The 22,164-nt window shown below is 37.1% G+C and overlaps 1 protein-coding gene across 14 annotated transcripts; it reads left to right on the top strand.

The window, feature by feature from the left end:
* On the top strand, positions 8,255 to 13,811 carry LOC107623262 (casein kinase II subunit alpha-like). 14 transcript variants are annotated; one of them, XM_016325452.2, is made up of 10 exons: positions 8,256 to 8,596; positions 8,738 to 8,826; positions 9,080 to 9,209; positions 9,502 to 9,696; positions 11,506 to 11,670; positions 12,053 to 12,181; positions 12,284 to 12,340; positions 12,807 to 12,920; positions 13,031 to 13,293; positions 13,607 to 13,811. In XM_016325452.2, the coding sequence occupies exons 1-6, from the start codon at positions 8,567 to 8,569 to the stop codon at positions 12,056 to 12,058; spliced, it is 615 nt and encodes a 204-aa protein (XP_016180938.1). In that variant the 5' UTR covers positions 8,256 to 8,566; the 3' UTR covers positions 12,059 to 12,181; positions 12,284 to 12,340; positions 12,807 to 12,920; positions 13,031 to 13,293; positions 13,607 to 13,811. The 14 variants fall into 14 exon arrangements, 11 of the variants coding, with proteins under 11 accessions (XP_020968485.1, XP_020968490.1, XP_016180938.1 ...); XM_021112826.1 differs by having other exon boundaries at positions 8,255 to 8,596; positions 11,506 to 12,181; XM_021112829.1 differs by lacking the exons at positions 12,053 to 12,181; positions 12,284 to 12,340; positions 12,807 to 12,920; positions 13,031 to 13,293; positions 13,607 to 13,811 and adding exons at positions 10,092 to 10,213; positions 10,866 to 10,917; positions 11,062 to 11,112 and having other exon boundaries at positions 11,506 to 11,587.

The following is a 22,164-nucleotide window of genomic DNA, read 5'->3' as shown; positions in this document are numbered from 1 at the left end:
AATGGTGATAGAATGGTTGAGGCTTCGAAGATGCTTTGTCTTTCTGGATTAACTTTTCTTACTGTCTTCTTCAATAACCTTCTGATTCCTTCAATGACAGCCGTAAGTGATTAACTCATGTCCTCTCATCAAGTTAACCTCCTCTACTACAGCAATCCACCACGTTGAGATGACTCATGTCCTCTCATCAAGTCACCTCTAGGTTTCTCACTGTAGCAGAAGATGAAGCTATAAGCAGTCCACTCCCCTTCACGATCCTACTCAAGGTGCCACAGACAAGGCAGATCTTTTGGATCAGAAAGTGCTGCTTCTCTGACTCTAGCCTTAACACCACAGAAACTTCACGCACCCATAGACAACGGGATTATATGTCACATATCCAAAGTAGCTCAGATGCTCTATAGGAATCCACAATGCAATCTCTAGCTTTAGTTCAACGCTATCCGGGTCAGGAATCGCACAGAATCCATGTAGAACAAGGGTGATTGTCACGGATCACCCTCAATCATAAGATGAAGAACGAGGTTACATAAGAGAATAGAATCAGACATATTGAATGAAAACAGTAATACTATTGATCCATAAAACTCAGCAGAGCTCCTAACTTTAACCTTAGGAGGTTAGCGACTCATGCTGATAAAAAAATACAATGAAAGATTCGAATGGGCAAGAGTCCTCTAACAAGGGTGAACTCTTGTATATATATACTAATCTAATGACTAAGGAATACAGAAATATAATAGACTAGACTTAGGAGTGAGGAATACAGAAATATAATAGACTAGACTTAGGAGTGCGAAAATCCACTTCTGGGGTCCACTTGGTGAGTGTTTGGGCTGAGCTTGAGTGTCTCTCACGTGCTAATGTCCCTTAGGGGCGTTGAACGCTGGTTAGGGACCCCTTTTTGGGTGCTGGACGCTAGGAATAGGGCTGGGGGCTGCGTTGAATGCCAATTTTCGGCCTTTATTTCCGAAGCAAAGTATAGACTATTATATATTTCTGGAAAGCCCTAAATGTTAGCTTTCCATAGCCGTTGTGAGAGCATCATTTGAACTTCTAGAGCTCCAAAAAAGCTCCTTCGAGTTCACGGAGGTCAGATCCTAATAGCATCTGCAGTCCTTTCTCTGTTTCTGAATCAAACTTCTGCTCAAACTCCTCAATTTCAGCCAGAAAATACCTGAAATTACCATAAAACACACAAACTCAAAGTTGAATCCAAAAATGTGAATTTTGCACTAAAACCTATGAAAACTTAATAAAACTTAAACAAAACATAATGAAAACAATATGAAAATGATGCCAAAAAGCGTATAAAATATTCGCTCATCAGAACACCAAAATTAAACTGTTGCTTGTCCCCAAGCAACCCAAAAACAAAGTAGGATAAAAAGAAATATAAGGATACAATAAATCTCAAAGTTCTTAATGAAGCTTAGTTTCAATTAGATGAGCGGGACTAGTAGCTTTTTGCTTCTGAATAGTTTTGGCGTCTCACTTTCCATTGAAGCTCAGAATAGTTGGCATCTTTAGGAATTTAGAATCCAGATGATACTATTAATTTTCTTAGTTAAGTTCTTTTTGATTCTTGAATATAGCTTCTTTAGAGTCTTGGCCGTGACTCTAAGCACTTTGTTTTCCAGTATTACCACCGGATATATAAATGCTACAAACACTTTAACTGGGTGAACCCCTTAGGATTGTGACTCAGCTTTGCTAGAGTCCCCAGCCAGTAGTGTCTAGAGTTCTTAAGCACACTCTTTGCTTTGGACCACGACTTTAACTGCTCAGTCTTAAGTTTTTCACTTGACACCTTCACAGCACAAGCATATAGTTAGGGAAGCAGCTCATTTGAACTGCCTAGGCTAAGATATTTCTTTTAGGCCCTCCTAACCATTGATGCTCAAAGTCTTGGATCTTTGCTCTTGCCTTTTGGTTTGAAGAGCTACTGGCTTTTTGCTCTTGCCTTTTGATTTAAAGAGCTATTGGTTTTTTCTGTTTTTTATTTCTTTTTCAGCTTGCTATATTTTTTTTATCGCATACATTTTTTTCTTTAATTGTTTTTTGCTACTTTTTCTTGCTTCAAGAATCAATTTTAGGATTTTTCAGATCACCAATAATACTTCTCTTTTATCATCATTCTTTCAAGATCCAACATTCTTAACTCCAACATCAAATATGCATTGTTTATTCATACATTCAGAAAATAAAAACAATGCCACCACATCACATAATTGAACTATTCCTAATATAAAACTTGAAACTCATGCATCTTACTTTTCTTTTTCAATTAAAATAATTTTTCTTTTAAGCAAGGTGATAGATGCATGAAATATTTCATAGCTTTAAGACATAAAGTTGATCATGCACTAGAAATAGACAATAAAACACAATACATGGAAAATAGAAAAAATTAACATAGGCAACAGGGGAGTAAAGGGAACGAGTCCACCTTAGTGATGGCGGCTGCTACTCCTTCTGGATGATCCAATGGAGTGCTTGATCTCCTCTATGTCACGCCCCTACCTCTGTTGTTCTTCCCTCATGGCTCTTTGATCTTCTCTTATGTCATGGAGGATTGTAGAGTGCTCTTGATGTCCCATCCTTAGTTGATCTATGCTAGAGCTTAATTCTCCTAGAGAAGTGTGCAATTGGTCCTAATAGCCTTGGGGAGGAAATTGCATCCCTTGAGGCATCTCAGAAATTTCTTGTTGGGACAGCTCCACATGCTTTTGCTATGGTCCATGTGCTGGCTCTCTAGTTTGTTCTATCCTCTTTTTGGTGATGGGCTTGTCTTCCTTAATAGGAATATCTCCTTCTATGATAATTCCGTTGAATTGCATAGATGATAGATAAGGTGGAGGAATGCCAACCTTTCTAAGGGGGAAGGCTTTTTAGCTTTCTTATACCACTCTTGAGGTTTTACCTCATGTACCTCCACATCACTTCCAATCATGATGTAACGAATCATGATAGCTTTGTCTATGGTCTATGGTGGAGGGCTTTTCTGCCACCTTGTACAGCTCTTGAGGTATCACCTCGTGTACCTCCACCTCATTCCCAAGCATAATGCAGTAAATCATTATTGCTCGGTCTATGGTAACCTCAGGACGGTTACTTGTTGGAATGATAGAGTGTTGGATAAATTCCAACCATCCTCTAGCTACGGGCTTGAGGTCAAGCCTTCTTAGTTGGATAGGCTTGCCTTGAGCATCCCTCTACCACTGAGCTCCTTCCACACAATGTCTGAAAGGACTTGGTCCAGCCTCTGGTCAAAATTGACTCTCCTAGTGTAAGGATGTGGGTCTCCTTGCATCAATGACAAATGGAGCGCCAACCTTACACTTTCCGGTCTGAAATCCAAGAGACACCCTCAGACCATGGTGCTCCAATTTTTGGGATGAGGGTTCACACTAGTGTCATGGTTTTTAGTAACCCATGCATTACCATAGAACTCTTGCACCATCAAGATCCCAACTTCTGGGATAGGATTGGTTAGGACTTCCCAACCTCTCCTCCAAATTTCTCTTCGAATCTCCGGGTACTCATTCTTTTTTAGCCTAAAGGGGACTTCAGGAATTCATCTTTTTCTTTGCCACTACTTCATAAAAGTGATCTTGATGGGCTTTGGTGATGAATCTTTCCATCTTCCATGATTTGAAAGTAGAAGCAACTGCTTTTCCTTTCCTCTTTCTAGAGGATTCTCCAACTTTAGGTGCCATAAGTGTGAATAGAAAGCAAAAAGCAAGTCTTTTCTAACACCAAACTTAAAAGCTTTGCTCGTCCTTGAGCAAAATATGAAGAAAAGAGAAGAAAAGAGTATAAGAAGAAGAGAATAGAGGAGAAGGAGAGGGATAGTAGATTCGGCCAAGAAGGTCTTTAGTGTATGAAGGGTAGGAAGAAGGGGTATTTATAGAAGTGGGAGAGGTTGGGTTCGAATGAATGGGTGGGGATTGGGTGGAAAATTTAAAATTTGAAATGGGTGGGGGTTGGTGGGAGTTATAATGGTTTTGGGAAGTGATATGGATGTGATTGGGTTAGGGTTTATAGAAATTTGAGTTTCCTGCGCCCTTGTGGGCGTTGAATGCCCAACACTTGCTCCTGGCTGGTGTTCAATGCCAATAATGTGCCACTAAGTAGGCGTTTGAACGCCCATTGGGGTGTTCCTGCCTGGTGTTCAACGCCAGGTTTCTGCCCCATCACTGGCATTCAATGCCAGCGATGTGTTCCCTGGCTGGCGTTCAACGCCAGCACTGTGCTCCCTGGCTGGCGTTCAATGCCAGCAATATGCTCTTCATGGGCGTTGAACGCCCACTCTGGCCTCCCTAGCTGGCGTTCAACGCCAGCAATGTACTTCATGGGAGTTGAACACCCACTCTGGCCTCCCTGGCTAGCGTTCAATGCCAGCAAGGTCTCTGCTCCAGGGTGTTTTGTTTTCAGCGCTGACTGTTTCTGTTTTTGTTTTAACTACTGCACATGATCATAAACTCAAAGAAAACATGAAAGTTAAACTAATATAACTTAAATAAACTTAAAGAAAAACAAGAAAACATTAATTATTGATGGGTTGTGACGAGTGTACAAAAGCATGGGTTTGGATTTTCGCACTAAAAATAGGATTGACGTTGCAAGTATAGTCCAATCCAACCATTGATCATCAATCAAATTATAATCTTAAAGATGTCATAATCAACACAAAATAATTGGGAGTTTTAAATCTCGGGTCGTTCTCCCTAGGAACTAATGCCCGTAAGTGCACAATTTTGGTTGTGAGAATCAAAGGAGTTTTCAATGATGAGGAAGCAATAAAGAAATAAAGAACAAGACAAAATTGCAATCAACAAAGCAATAAAGGAATAAACGAACTAAGTACGTAATATAAACAAGTAAAACTATAAAGTGATAGAAAGGTGATTCAAAACAGAAAAGAAACCTTGACTTGGGATGAGTTATGGAATCCCTTCCTTGCCATAACCACAACTATGATAATCATGATGGATTAATCTCACTAGGTCAACCCTTAACATCGAAGGATAAGTTAAGTGAGCATAATTGTTATTAATCCACATGTCCTAGCTAACTTACTAATTACCTTAGTAAAAAGCTAGTGTTAGTGGAAACAATAACAACTAACAACCCAAGAATTATCACTAAATGTTGGACATTATGGCTCTAATAATCCATATACTCATTTTCTCCCAAGCCAAGGGGTGGAAATCATCCCATAACTAAGATTGGCATTTCATCAAACACATAGAGAGCATGAACATAAAATATGGCAAAATTGAGAAATTAATGAAAGCTATGAACCATAAATGACCAAAATCAATAAAGGTAACTCACCAAACATAAAGTAAGCATCAAACATCAAATTCAATAACTAGAAATCCAAAATTGCAAAACTATGCATATATTGATAAGAGAAATGAAAATAGATGAAAGTGTGGAACAAGTGTAGTAATTAAAAGAGAAATTAAAGAAATAATTACAATGAGATAAAAAAATCCAAAGACAAAATTGAAGTATAAAATGATACAAACCCCAATTAAACCTAAGGAAACTTGAGAGAAAAACCTAAACTAAACTAACCTAAAACTACTCCTAAAAACTCCTCTCCCAAGTATGGTAGTGTATGGTATGATATATAGTTGTTTCCCCCTTCAAATATGCTCCAAAGCCTTCAAAAATGGGCCAAAAAGCCCCCAAAATGCGAGTCCACGTGACTTTTTAATGGAGGCATGCGCTGGTACTTGTGCGGACGCACAGGTCTGTGCATGGGCACATTTGCTGATTTTCCTCTTGTGCGTGGGCACAGACCTGTACGGACGCACAGGTCCTGATTTCCATTCTGCCCTAAGCATGGGCACAGCCTATGCGTGGGCACAGGTCCACTTTTTACCCTGCCTTGTGCGTGGGCACAGACCTGTGCGGACGCACAGGTCCTGATTTTGACCCCTGTGCGTGGGCACAGGCTGAGATGCTTTTCTCTTTTGTTTTCTTCATATTTTCTCCCTTTTTGCATGCTTTCTTCCACTTCTACCAACCCATTCTTGCCTCTAGGACCTGAAATCACTCAACAAATATATCATGGTATCGAATGGAATAAAAGTGAGATTATATTGCTCAATTTAAGCACAAAAATGCATGTTTTCACATTTAAGTTTAATTTAGGGGTCAAACATAAAAGTATGCTATTTTGGTGAATAAGTGTGAGTTTATGTGATGAAATCCATCCAATTCAAGCTAAAATATATCGTCAAATATGGACTCATCAATTCTCCCATACTTAAACAATAGCATGTCCTCATGCTAAACCAAACAAGGAGAATGACCAAAGGGAAACAACTTATTGAATGCAACTATCTATATGCATACAAATATGTATATATTATATATACCTATATATACTATAGTATTCTATTGACTTGGTGAAAACAAACATTCAATTCCCAAGCAATTATATAGACATATAGGGCTAAGCAAAGAAGTAGCTCAATGCAATCAAAATCTAAAGAATTGATTTAACTCATCAAAAAGAAGCAACTTGCAAGAATGCATGATAAGAGGTATGAAAACATAGAGTTGAGTGATCGAACCCTCACTAGGTGTGTATACACTCTCAACGCTCGGTGTTTAGGGTTTAATCACTTAAGTCTCCTCTACTCATGCTTTCAAGAAATTGCTTTTCATCTAACAATCAACAAGTATTTGATGCATGCATACAAGTATCATGAGGTCTTTAGAAGGTTGTAATGGGGTTGGGGTAAAGGTAAGATTAGTATATGGCTAAGTGGACTAAAGGATTGAATCTTTGATTAGTTCAAGTACCCAACTCAACCTATATCAATCAACCCACAAAAAATGCATTCTAGCCACCCATTACTTCTTTTCACATACATTCATGCCTTAGTTTCTATTCAAAACACATATGCATTTCTTATTCCAAAATTATTCTCTTTGGGATAACTTTTGTCCCATCTTATTACTATATTTTTTTCTTTCATTTCATTTTTTTCTATTTTTTTTCTTTTTCTATGACAAATGCATATGGTTAAAGCAAATTGATACATGAATGTGCACCCATTTTTTTCCAAAATTTTCTTTCTCAACGCATACCCAATACAAACTTTTTCATTCATTACCAATGTTTCCCAAAATTTCTACCCACAGTTAAACGACACACACACCTCAACCTAAGCTAATCAAAGATGTAATTCAAGGTAATTCATGATTTTTTGCTCAAGCTTTTGATGTGGTTATAATTTGAACAAAGGGATTAAAAAGCTCAAAGGGGTTAACAAAGGTAGATGCAAGGGTAAGGCTATATGGGTGAGTGAGTTTAGTTTAAATATAGTCTCAATCATGCTAAATGCAATCACAACATCAAATATTGGAAATAAAGAATCAAGCAAAACCAAGATCACAATCATAGAAGAGATATAGCACACAATGAACAAAATTAGTGGTTAAAAGGTGTAACCACTCATTATAGGCTCAAAAACTCACAAGGTATTTTGTTCTTTCCTCTTCTATGTTCCATAAAAATTTATTCAAGCGAGTTTAAAAATAATTTTCCAAATCAATTCAATAGAACTCCCTAGACAAAATTCTTGTTGTTTTTTCACCAAAATTATTTCCTATATGTATGATGTGATGGATGCAATTTCTAAAAATTTCCTAGTTCTATTTCTAATTTTCAACAGGAAAAAATTAACATGAACAATTAGGACAAAATTAAACTAGGTGCTATACTATTCTCATCATCCAATCATAACTTCTATCTATAAAATATATACTAAGAAAAAGATACAAAAATGCAACATGTAATAACTAGAAATTAAACTATACATAAGCTAAGATATATATACTAGAAGAAAATGCAATGCAACAATCAAAATCAATCTAAATATCTACAAGAAACCTAATAAAAAGAAACAAAAATAAAGTACAAAGTGTTCGGAAAAGAAAGTTTATGCCCCAGACGGATGAATCCTCCACCACACTTAAGCGTTGCATGGTCCTCCGTGCACGAACATAATCCGGGGGGTATCTCGAAGTTCCTCCACCTTAGGTTACACTACAAAAAAAGAGACATAAAATGGCATAAATATTACGGCGGTTTTGTAAAACTGCCGTAATACCTGGGTATTATGACGTTTTTCATTGTTGCCATAATTGAATTGTATTTGGTGGCGGTTTCTGTTGATTTTGGCGGTTTTAAAACGCCATTATCACTTCCATATAAAATAGCCTAACCCTAATCCAATTCTCATTTTTCGTTGAAACGCAAAGTTTGAATCGCTGCCAGAGGGATCTTCTCTGTGACGACCTTCTCTTACCGATCTCCTCCAGCGACGACCTTCTCTTACCGATCTCTTTCGGCGATGGTCTCCTCCAACGACGACCTCATTCGGCGACTTTTTCCTCAGCGGTGATCTTCACTGGTGACCTCTCCTCCAACGACAATCTCCTCCTGCGACGGTCTTCTCCAGCGGCATCTCTTACTGCAATGATCTCTTCCGGTGGCATTCTCCTACGCCGGCAATCTCATCCATCGAGCTAATGTGCTATGAGAGATTCTCCTCCCACAAGCTCGCGAGTTAGGTTCTTCTCCCTCTTTTCCTCTGTTCTCTTGAAAATATTTTACTCTAATTCTTTCGATTTCTTGAATTATTGATCCAAAATTTCAGAATACATGATAGATTTTGCGAAATGACAACTACAACTACTAAAACTATAGGAGCTAGGGTTTCTGAGGAAGGGATCGTTGAAACAATTCATAATGATGATGATGATGAAGCGCCCGATGCTGCGGAGAATGGAGTTGCGGTAATTTTGTTGTTTTATTGGATTATTTGTGCCTGAAACTTAATGCTTTTAGTTAACAGTTTGTTTTAGTTCCTTGAGTTGATTCTTTCATGCTTTATCAGTTCTGAATTTGTTCCACTATGTGCTTATAGTCTCACCGTCCAGTGGGGGTAACAATAATCATATTTATTATTATTAATACTTTTATTTCATTTCCTATTTCCTATTTTGTTTATCTATTATCTGTTTAAAAAATTGTGTTCATGAGTTGCAGGGAGCAAGATGACTACGAGGTTGTGAGGAAGGTGGGAAGAGGGAAATACAGTGAGGTCTTTAAGGGCGTTCACTCCACCGATAATGAAAAATGCATAATCAAGATCCTCAAACTCGTCAAGAAGAAAAAGGTGAATCAAATTCCAATCCCTACACCTATTGCAGTTTGTATTAACTAATATGACTGCTATTTTTAATTTAAAACAACACTGCTGTTTTCAGTTTCAGTATACTTTTTCACTTCATTCCATCCTCATATGGCAATGAATGCTGTGCTAGGGCTTCAATGACCAACTTTGGTCCAGTAGTTCATTTAGTTTGTTATTAAATTTCTAATTTTAAACCTGTAAGATTTTACCCTTTCTAATATTCTGGTTGTATATATAAGTTTGTACATCTTATAAGTTGTTATTCTGGTTGCAGTTAAAGAGGGAGATCAAAATATTACATAATCTTTGTGGAAGTCCCAATGTTATAAAGCTGCTTGACATTGTTAGGGACCAGCAATCAAAGACCCCAAGCCTTATATTTGAATATGTCAATAACACTGATTTTAAAGTGCTCTACCCCACCCTGTCAGATTATGATATTCGATATTATATCTATGAACTTCTAAAGGTAAGTTTTATACTCTATTGGTTGTCTAAGATCAGCTGTTATATCTTATTTTTGCGGTCATTATTTGTTTGACATATTTCTAGACACTATCTATGCCAATGCTTCGTGGAAAATTCAGTTATGATTTTTGTATTTTTCTTTAGGGTGAAATATTAGAAAGTGGTTGAGTAATTGCTACATAGCTCTTTGACAGCTTCTTCTACATTAATCCTCCGATAGATGCAATTAAAGAATGAATTGGTTGAGGTTTGAAATAGGTTGTAGAGTGGCTTGTAAGGAAGTTGATTTTGATTTTTGAAAATCACTTCCATTGCTTATAAATAATGCATAGCAGGAAAATAGACTTTTTCACTAAATGCACTTGTAATATCAATATCTACTAAGTTGATATTTAGTCTTTGAAGATAATACAATCAAGGCAAGGAGATATTGGGAACTACTACGGTGTTCAGCTTCTTGATGCTTCAGTGACAAAATACCAAGATTATGGTCACTAACAACTTACTCACCCTCTTGTGTATATGCACAAAGACTAGTGCTTTTCTTTTTTCCTTTTTGCCACTGAAAACTCAGTTTCTTGTCTACCACCTTATGTTTATTCGAATATGATTTTGTAAATTTTTGTGAAATATTTAACTTATTACTTACTCTTGAAATATTTAAAAAAAAGAAATATTTTTAAAAGTTTTCATTTATGTAGTCAAAAGTTCAAAAGTCTTTGTTTTTTACTTTTTTCAATAAAAGTATTTGTTTTCTATTTATATATATTATTGTTTCTATTGAGGTTTTTGATAAAATATTTCACATACTTTATAAATAGAAGAAAATGTACTTTTCCCAGTAAATTTCTAACATTCTATTACTTGTCAACTCTTTATAGCTTTTATTTCATAAGTTCATTCATGTTTATGCTTTGCGCTTTGTGACATAAGAAAAAGGATACAAGCAAAAGTGGTCTCTTTTTTTTTAATTTATTAATTTATATTTGGTCTTGAGGAAAAGCAATGAGAGTTATATCCATATCCAAATCTAATTCCAAGTCCACGTACTCATAAGTAATGCATAGCCTTTATTATAATAATGGTGTTATATGCTTTGGTATTTGGACATAACTTCTGGGGAAATTGGAGATAAATTTAATTTGGCAGTTGATAATCTTTGAAATTCAGGATATACATTGGAGAGACACGTGGAATGGAGGGATTGGGTGAGAGGTTAGAGGTGAGGGAATTATCCTTCATATACAGCTGGCTCTCCCTCTCTGATTTAGTTTGTTTGTTATATGTGATGTGTGCTGCTCTGCTCTCCATACTCATACATGCTCGTTTCTGCTTCTTTTCTTTGATATATGCATGCTCGTTTCAGCTTAACTGTGTCAGCAAGTTTAGCCATTGACTTCATGTGGTAGTCTTGAAGGTTACTTTTCTTTGTCTTATGCTTTGTTTGTTTAGAATTGGTCATTTTTTGTCTTATTAATTCCGATTGACGCAACAAATTTAAATTGCAACTTTAGGAAGATTTCAAACTTCTGCACAACCAATAATGTATCACGTATACAATTTTGTTAATAAATTAGTATTTGGATCATTTTTGTTAATAAATTTTTCAACCATCAAAATGGTTATATTATCCATTTTAAATTATACGATGAGACAATTTAGTTTTCCAAACAAGTAACAGCCAAGCTAAACCATTGCTTGTGTTATACAATGCTTCATTTTGCAGGTAACTAATTTGGCTATCTATATCATGTTAAAAAATCATAAGGATAATGTCCAAGACTCTTCTGATCTACAAAATTGTTAATAGGAAAGGGTCAAAGTTCCCTTCAAATCTGAAGGGAAGGGAAACTTCAGAACAGTGAGCTTCAAGTTCAAAGCAGTTGCACCAAGAACAAGACTCATATTCTACAGCTCCTTTTACCATACCAGAATTGATGATTATGGATCTCTCTGTGGCCCTGTTCTTGACCAGGTTATAGTGTTCTCTGTTGCATAAGTTATTAAACCATTAATGTAGTACTTAGTAACTATGATTTTTGCAAGTTACTTGAGCCTGTCTTCTGTATAATTGCACGAGACCATACCTTATATTAAAACTTCATCTTGCTTTTGTATACTAATTCCCTATATTTTGTTCATGTATGCATTAAATAACCTTATACTTTCTAAACTTATAGCTAATTAGTTAGCAACATCATGATAGTGGAAGCAACATGTTCACTTGAGTGTGTAATTCAAAATATTAAGCAAATTAACATCCTGAACAGAAAGGACTTGAAGAATTCTAAAAAGAACAATACTAAGATTGGTAGTTACCCCTCATATACGCTGCCAATGTCTGATTAAAATTGCAGAGTTAGCTTTTTAAGAAGCAATGAACATTGAATCATGACGGTGTATCACGGTGTAGCTCAGGGAGGTAGTCTGAGATCAAACGGCTCTCCTTTTCGTCACACTCGTATCGTACCTCTGTCGATCTTAAGGTAAGCAGTTTTGAGGTCTGGTCGTGTTAAGGCTAGTCAGCAAAGTACATGGCTCGATTTTGTTGTCACTAAATTGCACTGAAAACAGATTTTGGTTTGCAGGACAAGTGGAGGAATTTTCTCAAGGCTAGCTTTGCCCAGGCACCTGCAGATGAAGGGGTAAGAGTCGTGATTTTGCAAAATTAATCTTGCTTATTAGTGAGTTTATATAAACATGATTTGTGGTTAAAAACTATTTGGAAATTAGTTCCTACAAACATTCCAGGAACTGTTTCAACATGCATGCATGTGACTTAAGTTGCTTAATATTTTACTACCTGTCCAAAATTAGTTAGGCATTTAAGCATAGAAATTAAGGAAATTGGAAACATCTTGATTTTTTAATAAACTAGATTGATTTTACAAAACTACCATCAACTCTCCTTATCCTATACTTATTGCCACTTTCCTCTTTCCTCTCCTCTTTAATAGGATGATTACAGTTGGAAAAAATTTGACCTAATTCTTCTGCTTACTGAATTCCTGAGTTGTTGTTCTCTGCAGAAATCCGACCTATTATAACTCTTGAATTAGGAATTTGGGTTCCAACTTTATTTTCCTTGTTAAATTTGTTTTCTTGACATAGATGAACGTGCGGAAGCATGGTACAACGCCAATCCTGGAACCGATTTTGCTACGTGTACGAGAGATTAAAAAGGGGGCTGCTTCCGTGGAAGGAGTAGAAGCAAAATTCTAGCAGGTTTGTATTGAAAAATCTATCTTGTTATAAATCTTTTCTTTATAACTCATTGTTCTGAGAATTTTTTGGGAATTTGCATGCTGCAGTTATAATATTTTTAACACATGCAGGTACCTGAAACACTGCCTGAAGAGGTACTTAGGAAGATGGGAGCACCTCCAAAGAGTGATGTGCCGATTATTACACCCAATGAGCTACCTGAGGTTGCTGGTTTATTGCTTGGATTTCCAACGAGATTTGGACTCATGGCTGCTCAGTTTAAGGCATTCTTGGATGCAACTGGAGGCCTATGGTGTACACAGGCACTAGCAGGAAAGCCTGCTGGAATTTTTTACAACACCTGTTCTCAAGGAGGCGGACAAGAAACCACCCCGTGAGTTTTCGAATCTGTCCAATTTTGCTTCCATTACTTGCCATTTTCTCCCATGAGTGTCTTTTAATGCTGGTTATAGACATTTGTGAACTACATTGCCTTATTTGAGAAATCTAAGAGAAGGATAGGTACACACAAATAAGATGGAGCCAAAGAGGTTAAAAAGATAGCTACTCCTAATTAATAATGAGTTCTTATCAAATAGCATATTTCTTGTAAGACTGCTGGTTTAGTTTTCTCTTCTTCAAAATGCTAGTAGTTTGCTATTTATTTGAGCAACTATTTATTTCTAACGTTTAATTTTCTTTTGCAGATAATATTTATTCACACGGACATGAACAATGAAAATGTTGGAAGGGTCTGTTGCAAACTTTTTGAGCATCTCTAGGAAAACTCCCAATGTAATAGAACTAATAATATTTCTTAGTTTGATATTTTGTATAGGAATTATTATTTTTGATTTGCAATACTAAAAAATTATATATTATGTTTAATACTGAGTTAAATAATATTTTGTCTATGAATTATGATTTTGTTATTGTGGAATTTTAATAAAAAAATTATTTGTTTAGCATGATAGAAACAACAGTAAAAATTGTATTTTTAAAAGATAAAAAATGTCACTTTTATCTGGTAAAAAGGGGGGTTTGTAATTGTCATTTTAAACAACATGAAACGCCATTTTAACTTGGTAAAAACGGCGGTTTTAAATGTCGTTTTAATCAATAAAAATATCACTATCAAGGTAAAAATGGCGGTTCAAAAATGCCGTTTTAACCAACAAAACGCCACTTTGTTAGGGTCAAAATGGCGGTTTAAAAACGCCATTTTAATCAATCAAAAACGCCGTTTTTACCCTGAAAATTACGGCGGTTTGAACCGCCGTTTTAACCAACCAAAAACCGCCCTTTTATTTGGAAATAATGGCGGTTTGAACCGCCGTTTTAACCAGTTAAAAACCGCCGTTTTATTTAGAAATAACGGCGGTTTGAACCGCCATTTTAACCTATCTAAAAACCGCCGTTTTAACCTTGGAAATTGTGACGATTTTCTGAAAACCACCGTAATAACCAGAATGGCGCCCAGAATTACGTCGTTTTTTAAAACTGCCGTTCTTGGTAATAATGGCGGTTCAAACCGCCGTAAATACCCAAAAAAACCGCCATTTTAACCAGATTTTTTGTAGTGTTAGTGGATGTGGGGGTTTGGGTTGTGTGGAAGTCACCAAGTCCAATCTATGCTCAACATCTCCATCCTCGGTTTTCTCCTCCTCTCCCAGCTCTTTGCCTCACGTCTCATCCTCAAAAGGAATGAATGAAGTATAATTAAGAATCATAGGACAAGTAGCACAAAAAGGGTAAAGGAGTAAGCAAATAAGCATCTAATTGAGAAAGTTTGCATAGTTGTGTGGTATGATAAAAAGATGAGCCAGCGTGTATTCCAAGTGTGCACGCAGTTAGAATACACACAACGGCCGGTTAAAATGGCATCCACATATTCAAAAAGTAAGCATGAGTTCCTCAACTAAATGGCCTAAGATACAACTAAGAGATGATCATCAATTAAACACAAACAAGCTTCGGTAATTGCAACAAGAGTCTATTGAATTTAGAAAATATTGGATATTGAAGGTGTGCAAGTGAAAGAGCAAAATTGATATATAAAATAGCACAACAAACAATAACCAATGCAATGATGAAAAGAAAATTACTTATTCATCCGTAGGAAAAATCAAATAATCACACGGTTAAGGTGTTTGTTACAAAAAGGTGACAAACTTGATAGAATCAAGTTAAGCCAACTCAAACAAATACAAAGTATTAACAAGAAACAATGACCTTGTGATATGATTATATTGACTTAAAGTCCATGGTGAACAAGCAATTCAATTTAATTCACTAAATTCCATGTGCACTCATAAAAGTTTCACCTAATATGTAACAAAATATACATGTGCAAATCCAATTAGGTGATAGGAATGGAAGGCAAGGTATAAGTGCATTGATGAAATTCAAGCAACAAGCAACCCAATCAATCAACAAGCAAACACTTGCAACTTATTGAATTAACAAGCAAGTAAACCAAAAATAATATAGATACTAAAATGAAAATGAGATGCACTAAAAACTAAGTAAAACAAGTAAAGAAACATGGGAAAAGTAAAAGAAGAGAGAGGTGAAAGGGGGTGGAAGGGTGGGAAGTGCGTTAGGGCTTAATTCAATGTGCAACAAAAATTTTGCCCAAAACAGCACCTGTGCGGACGCACAAGCAAGTGTGCGCACGCACAAAAGGCGAAACAGGGGGTGTGCACTCGCACAAGGTGTACGAGTGCTCCGGACAGAACAAGAATGTAGATGTGTACGCGCGCACAAAGGTGTGCGGGCGCACAGAAGACTCTCTCTTTTTTTTTTGTAAGCAGGATCATGTGTGCGTGCGCACACAGGTCCGTGCGCACGCACAAGAGCGAAAAAGGATAGGGGTTCACGTGCACAAGCTATGCTGGTGCTGCGAGCCGGGGGCAATACAAAGAGTGTGCGGGCGCACAGGCTTGTGCGCTCGCACAGGTCGCGAAACTCATAGTTGTGTGCGCACGCACAAAAGCGTGCGTACGCATAGATACCCTGTTTTGCAAAAATTTTTCTTTCATTTCTAATGTGTTATGCCTTAGCTCAATCAACATTTCAACCCCAAAACATTCAAAACATCACAAAATCATCATCCATTTGCAATTCAACCTATCTAAACTCAAATTTAAACTAATCCTAAGCTAACTAAGACAAGCAAACATGCAAGAAACTAGGACTATAAATAAAGAGAAAGGGTAAGAAAGATGTTACCATGGTGGGGTGTCTCCCACCTAACACTTTAGTTTATAGTCCTTAAGTTGGACTTGTTGAGGAGACTCTTGTTAGGGTGGCTTGTGTTTTCACTCCTCCTTGAATCTCCATCCAAGCTTGCACTTTATGGCTCCTTCGGGATCCCATATTCTAGGCATCCGGTCACCTTCTTGTTGATCGCTATGCTTCAAGCTGGATGGACGAGCTCTCAAATGACCCCTGTAGCAACCCAACACTCTCCAAAAATCACCCAATTGTGCTCTACACACCACTTGAACTCCAATTCTTGAATTGTTCTTCTTGAAGGGTCTTGGATTCAATTGGCAACCAACACTTCTTTCTCCACTATGTACCAACCTAAGAAGGATTTTGAGTTGATAATCCATTTCCAAGATAGCATATTGGTGGGGGCCAATGAGGCTCAATGGAGAAATTGCCACCCACTCAATATGTTCTTGGTTGTCAACTCCTTCTTCACCAACCTCTTCCTCCTCTTCCCCATCACTCACATCATAACAAGGAGGTTGTGAGAAGTCTACCTCCATGTTTCTCTCAAACTCAAGAGGGAGAGGCTCAATAGGGTCATTAAGGGGATTGATCAAGGAGGACAAAAAATCATTTATGATGGAATCCTCATTTTGATCAATCTCCCTCAATTCTCCCTTTCTTTCCTCCGGTTCACATACTTCCCTTTCTCCCTCTTGTTGCATGTCATGACCCAACTCCTCTTCCTTCCCTTGAGGCTTCACATTCTTCTCTTCACTCCGCCCTTCAATTGTTTTCTCATATCCTCTAAGAGGAGTGTCTTGATTGGATGAGCGTAGAAGAACCAAGCGGTTCACCGCTTCGGCTATGGTAGCTATGAATTGCCCTTGAGTCTTTCAGAATCCTTCTTGCTCTTGGAGAAAGGCTTGAAGGTCTTGTTGGTCTTGAGCCAAGGGTGGAAAAGCTTCACATTAGGGTGAGAGTTGAGGTTCATAATTTGGGAGAAAAGTTATATATGTGGGAGGTGACTCATGTTGGCAAGTGTTTAGAGGTGGTATGTAAGAGGGTATATGGTGGTGGTGGTGTGGTGTTTGAAAAGATGGTGATTGAGGGTCATGTTGGGGGTATGGGTCGTAGGTATATGGTGGAGGAGGTGTATAGTCAAAGTGAAATCCACCATATCCTTGGGTTGGGTATATGCATTGGGAAGAGTATGGCTCATTGTAATATAGAGGAGGTGGCTCCTCCCAAAATTGATACTCCAATCCCATGATGCAATCCAAAACCAAAGTTATCAAGCCCTACAAAATAAGCACAACCAAACTCCAAACCAAGATTGTGAAATTGAAAATAAAAACCAAAGACATCAATTAACAAAATAAACAAAATCCTAATTACCAACAAAAGCAAACAAGCAACCAAAAAGTATTTATTCACACTATGGACATATTTACAACAACCAAAATATAGCACTCATGATGCTAGTTCCTCGGCAACGGCGCCGAAAATTGACGAGTGACCAAAAGCATGGGTTTGGATTTTCGCACTAAAAATAGGATTGATGTTGCAAGTATAGTCCAACCCAACCATTGATCATCAATCAAATTATAATCTTAAAGATGTCACAATCAACACAAAATAACCAGGAGTTTTAAATCCCGGGTCGTTCTCCCTAGGAACTAATGCCCGTAAGTGCACAATTTTGGTTGTGAGAATCAAAGGGGTTTTCAATGATGAGGAAGTAAAAACGAAATAAAGAACAAGACAAAATTAGAATCAACAAAGCAATAAAGGAATAAACGAACTAAGTATGTAATATAAACAAGTAAAACTATAAAGTGATAGAAATGTGATTCAAAACAAAAAAGAAACCTTGACTTGGGATGAGTTATGGAATCCCTTCCTTGCCATAACCACAACTATGATAATCATGATGGATTAATCTCACTAGGTCAACCCTTAACATCGAAGGATAAGTTAAGTGAGCATAATTGTTATTAATCCACAAGTCCTAGCTAACTTACTAATTACCTTAGTAAAAAGCTAGTGTTAGTGGAAACAATAACAACTAACAACCTAAGAATTATCACTAAATGTTGGACATTATGACTCTAGTAATCCATAGACTCATTTTCTCCCAAGCCAAGGGGTGAAAATCATCCCATAACTAAGATTGGTATTTCATCAAACACATAGAAGGCATGAACATAAAATATGGCAAAATTGAGAAATTGATGAAAGCTATGAACCATAAATGATCAAAATTAATAAAGGCAACTCACCAAACATAAAGTAAGCATCAAACATCAAATTCAACAACTAGAAATCCAAAATTGCAAAACTATGCATATATTGATAAGAGAAATGAAAATAGATGAAAGTGTAGAACAAGTGTAGTAATTAAAAGAGAAATTAAAGAAATACTTACAATGAGATAGCAAAATTCAAGGACATAATTAAAGTATAAAATGCTACAAACCCTAATTAAACCTAAGGAAACTTGAGAGAAAAACCTAAACTAGACTACCCTAAAACTACTCCTAAAAACTCTGCTCCCAAGTATGGTAGTGTATGGTATGATTATAGTTGTTTTTCCCTTCAAATATGCTCCAAAGCCTTCAAAAATGGGCCAAAAAGCCCCCAAAACGCGAGTCCACGTGACTTTTTAATGGAGGCATGCGCTGGTACCTGTGCGGATGCACAGGTTTGTGCATGGGCACACTTGCTGATTTTTCTCTTGTGCGTGGGCACAGCCTGTGCGTGGGCACAGGTCCTATTTTTACCCTGCCTTGTACGTGGGCACAGAAGCTGTGCGTGGACACAGGCTGAGATGCTTTTCTCCTTTGTTTTCTTCATGTTTTCTCCCTTTTTTCCATGCTTTCTTCCACTTCTACCAACCCATTCTTGCCTCTAGGACCTGAAATTACTCAACAAACATATCACGGCATTGAATGAAATAAAAGTGAGATTAAATTGCTCAATTTAAGCACAAAACGCATATTTTCACATTTAGGTTCAATTTAGGGGTCAAACACAAAAGTATGCTATTTTGGTGAATAAGTGTGAGTTTATGTGATGAAATCCATCCAATTCAAGCTAAAATATATCGTCAAATATGAACTCATCAGGTTGCCACCCAACAAGCGCTTCTTTAATGTCATTAGCTTGATAGTTAGCTCTTTACGGAGATGGATATGGGCTTAGAATTTTGCCCCTTAAAGTGAATTTCTTGCTTGTGCTCTCATGGATAAGTTCCACATATTTTAGAGACAGGATCCTGTTCACAGTGTGTAGAGTGACAGGATTGTTAGTGAAGATAACTCTCATGCCAGGTGAGAGGCCTTCAGTGGGAATTTTCTTATCCCTTCAGCCCTTGGGCACTTTCTACTACCATTCTTCTTAGAGCTTGATGATGGTTGCCCCACACCAAACTTAGAATTGGTGTCTGGGAGCTCTGTTAGGCTCTGTACTGAGAGGAGTGGTTGAAGCACTTCATGTTTATGAATGGTACTTCCTTCATGTTTATGAATGGTGCTTCCATCAGTGCTGTTGCCCCCCCAAACTGTTTGTTAACTCTGTCCACATGATGAAACTCTACAGCTCTCCATGTATAAATCTCTGCAATACTCCTAATCCACTTAGGAGCAATCTACTGTAACTGGGAATCCACGTATAGTGTCCATCAAAATTAGAAAAATTGCATATAGTAAAATAATTAGGTACGAAAGACCAATATCTGAAATAAAATAGAAAACAAAACATCTCGTACCTCATCAAAAGTGAGGGCATCGATATGACGCCGCAAACTCTGGATCATGCCGTCGTGGCGATCCCTGCTTTGTTGTTCTAGTACTGCCAATCTACGCACAATAAAAATAATTAACAGTATTAAATATTTACAATAATTAATAACGGTAATTTAATTTAGTCACTATTTATATGTTAAATTAAAATTTTAACAATAATTACATACTTAGATGTAAGTGAAAATCTAATGACATCATATCCTATCGAACAAAATGACGGGAACCTACGGTAGATCCAGGACACAAGAAGCGGCATGCACCCCGCAATGTTTGTTCACATTATCCCTAGCAGCGGTGCAGATGAGTGATACGTGTGTGCCAGGAATGCAGACTCCCAAGACAACTTCCTGTAACAATCGAAATCAAAAGGACAAGTGTAGCTGACTTGTTCGTGAAAAGAAACCCCCCCAATGAGCATCATCAAATAGTATTTAGCATACTTACAGAGTGTATCCAGATCTGCCCCAGGTGGAATGTGTAAAACCAAGTTCCTAGCCAGGTCATCCTCAGACCAAAAACCTGCTTCGTGTCCTCTGGCTGTAGTGGCGGCTTGTCGCCAAGAAAATCTTCAACCCACTCCCACGTACGGTGTTCATGGTACTGCTAAAAGTCTCTGGTACAACCCCTAGATGGTAAGCAACATCTTGGAGCATAATGCTGACCTCACCCCATGGAAGGTGAAAACTGTGGGTCTTAGGCTTCCACTGCTCGACAAATCCAGATATAAAAAAATTGTCAAACATAAAATTCCTCAACTTTACTGTATGTCCAAATCCAGCATCCTTAATATATGGCAAAAGGATGTCCGGCAGGAGACATCCAAAGTAACACGACGTGGCAACAGCAACCGAGACCTCTGCAATAGTCGCAACATTTACTCTCAAAAATTAATCTTGTCTAACCCATTATATAGGTTTGACAATTATTGAATATTCTAAACCTAGTAGATAAATATCATTAATAAAATATTATATTTCATACAACAATAATATTCATTACTGTTGAGTTTGAAAAACTTAAGTTAAAATTAATATGATGAACAAACATTGTTAAAAATATTATTGAATGTTTATTTAACTATGTCCAATTGGTTGTTTGATGAATTTGGTGAGTGTGCAGGAAAACAATTCAGTTTTCATAATGGGCCAAAAGTCAAACAAGCCCAAGATGAACATTGAATTAATTTAGCCTTGTGCAAAATTAATTATGGCCGAAACCTTAGAATTAAAGAAAAGAAATCCTAGGCCCAAATCAAAAGCGCATGAACCAAAGTTGATAAGTCAAAGAATGGAACCCAAGGTTCACAAAGCAAGCTTTGGTTACCTACTCCTTTGGTGCAAGTAACATGTTTCCTAAGTTTCAATTCAATTTGATTTAATTTTTGGTAACTGAAACTTGAAATTCAAATTGATTTAATTTCATTGAAAGCTTCCACCAAAAGTTTCTCTCTTTTCTATCCTCTCTCTTGCTTCGGTCACATCTTTCATTCAAAGAAGAAGAAAGAAGAAAAATGGAAGCCATATAAGAAAAGCCTATGAAGAAAGGCTAAGAAGATTTTTGCCACAGAAGGAAGTTTTGTAAAGAAAGGCCAAAAGATTTCTTTGCCAAGAAAGGAAAGAAAAGCTTTGGTTCATGAAGCAAATCTATCTTGGTGAAGGCACAGCAAAAGTTTATTTCCTCTTTTGTGCTACAAAGAAGAGGAAAGCCTCAGAGTCTCAAGCTGGAAAAAGCAAAAATAAAAAACGTGAAGTCATATTGGATCAGATGCTTATCAATGCTCAGAATCAATTCTTGGTGCCAAAGTCAAGATCAATGGCCAAGATTGAAGAAGATGGATGAAAAAGGATAAGAGAGAAGAGGAGAGCTTACATGCATCAGCCTCGGTCCTCTCAATCTTCTCTGATGAAGTCGCTGCTGCTGGCTTCAATCTTGGAAGCTTCACTTTTCTATATTAAGGGTGAACGACCAAGGGTTAAAGCAAGGAGAGTAAGTGAAAAAGCACAGAATTCTCATAGCTACCCAGAAGCTACCTGAGTTCTTCTCCTTCAATAATGTTTATTTTGTTTTCTTTTTCTTAGTTTTGTCTGTCTGAGTCTCATGGTGGAAAAGGCAAATATGGTGAGGTTTGTAAGAAAAAGCCAATGAGAGAAAAAAGGTAGTGAGCAAAATTAGAGAAAAAGCCATAGATGTCTCAGAGTTTCTTTGTACATCTTTCTATTTTGTGTCATGATCTTGTGGGAATT

The sequence above is a fragment of the Arachis ipaensis genome, chromosome B10 (assembly GCF_000816755.2).
Source record: "Arachis ipaensis cultivar K30076 chromosome B10, Araip1.1, whole genome shotgun sequence".
Taxonomy (NCBI): domain Eukaryota; kingdom Viridiplantae; phylum Streptophyta; class Magnoliopsida; order Fabales; family Fabaceae; genus Arachis; species Arachis ipaensis.
This window is presented reverse-complemented; position numbering and strand designations above follow the sequence as displayed.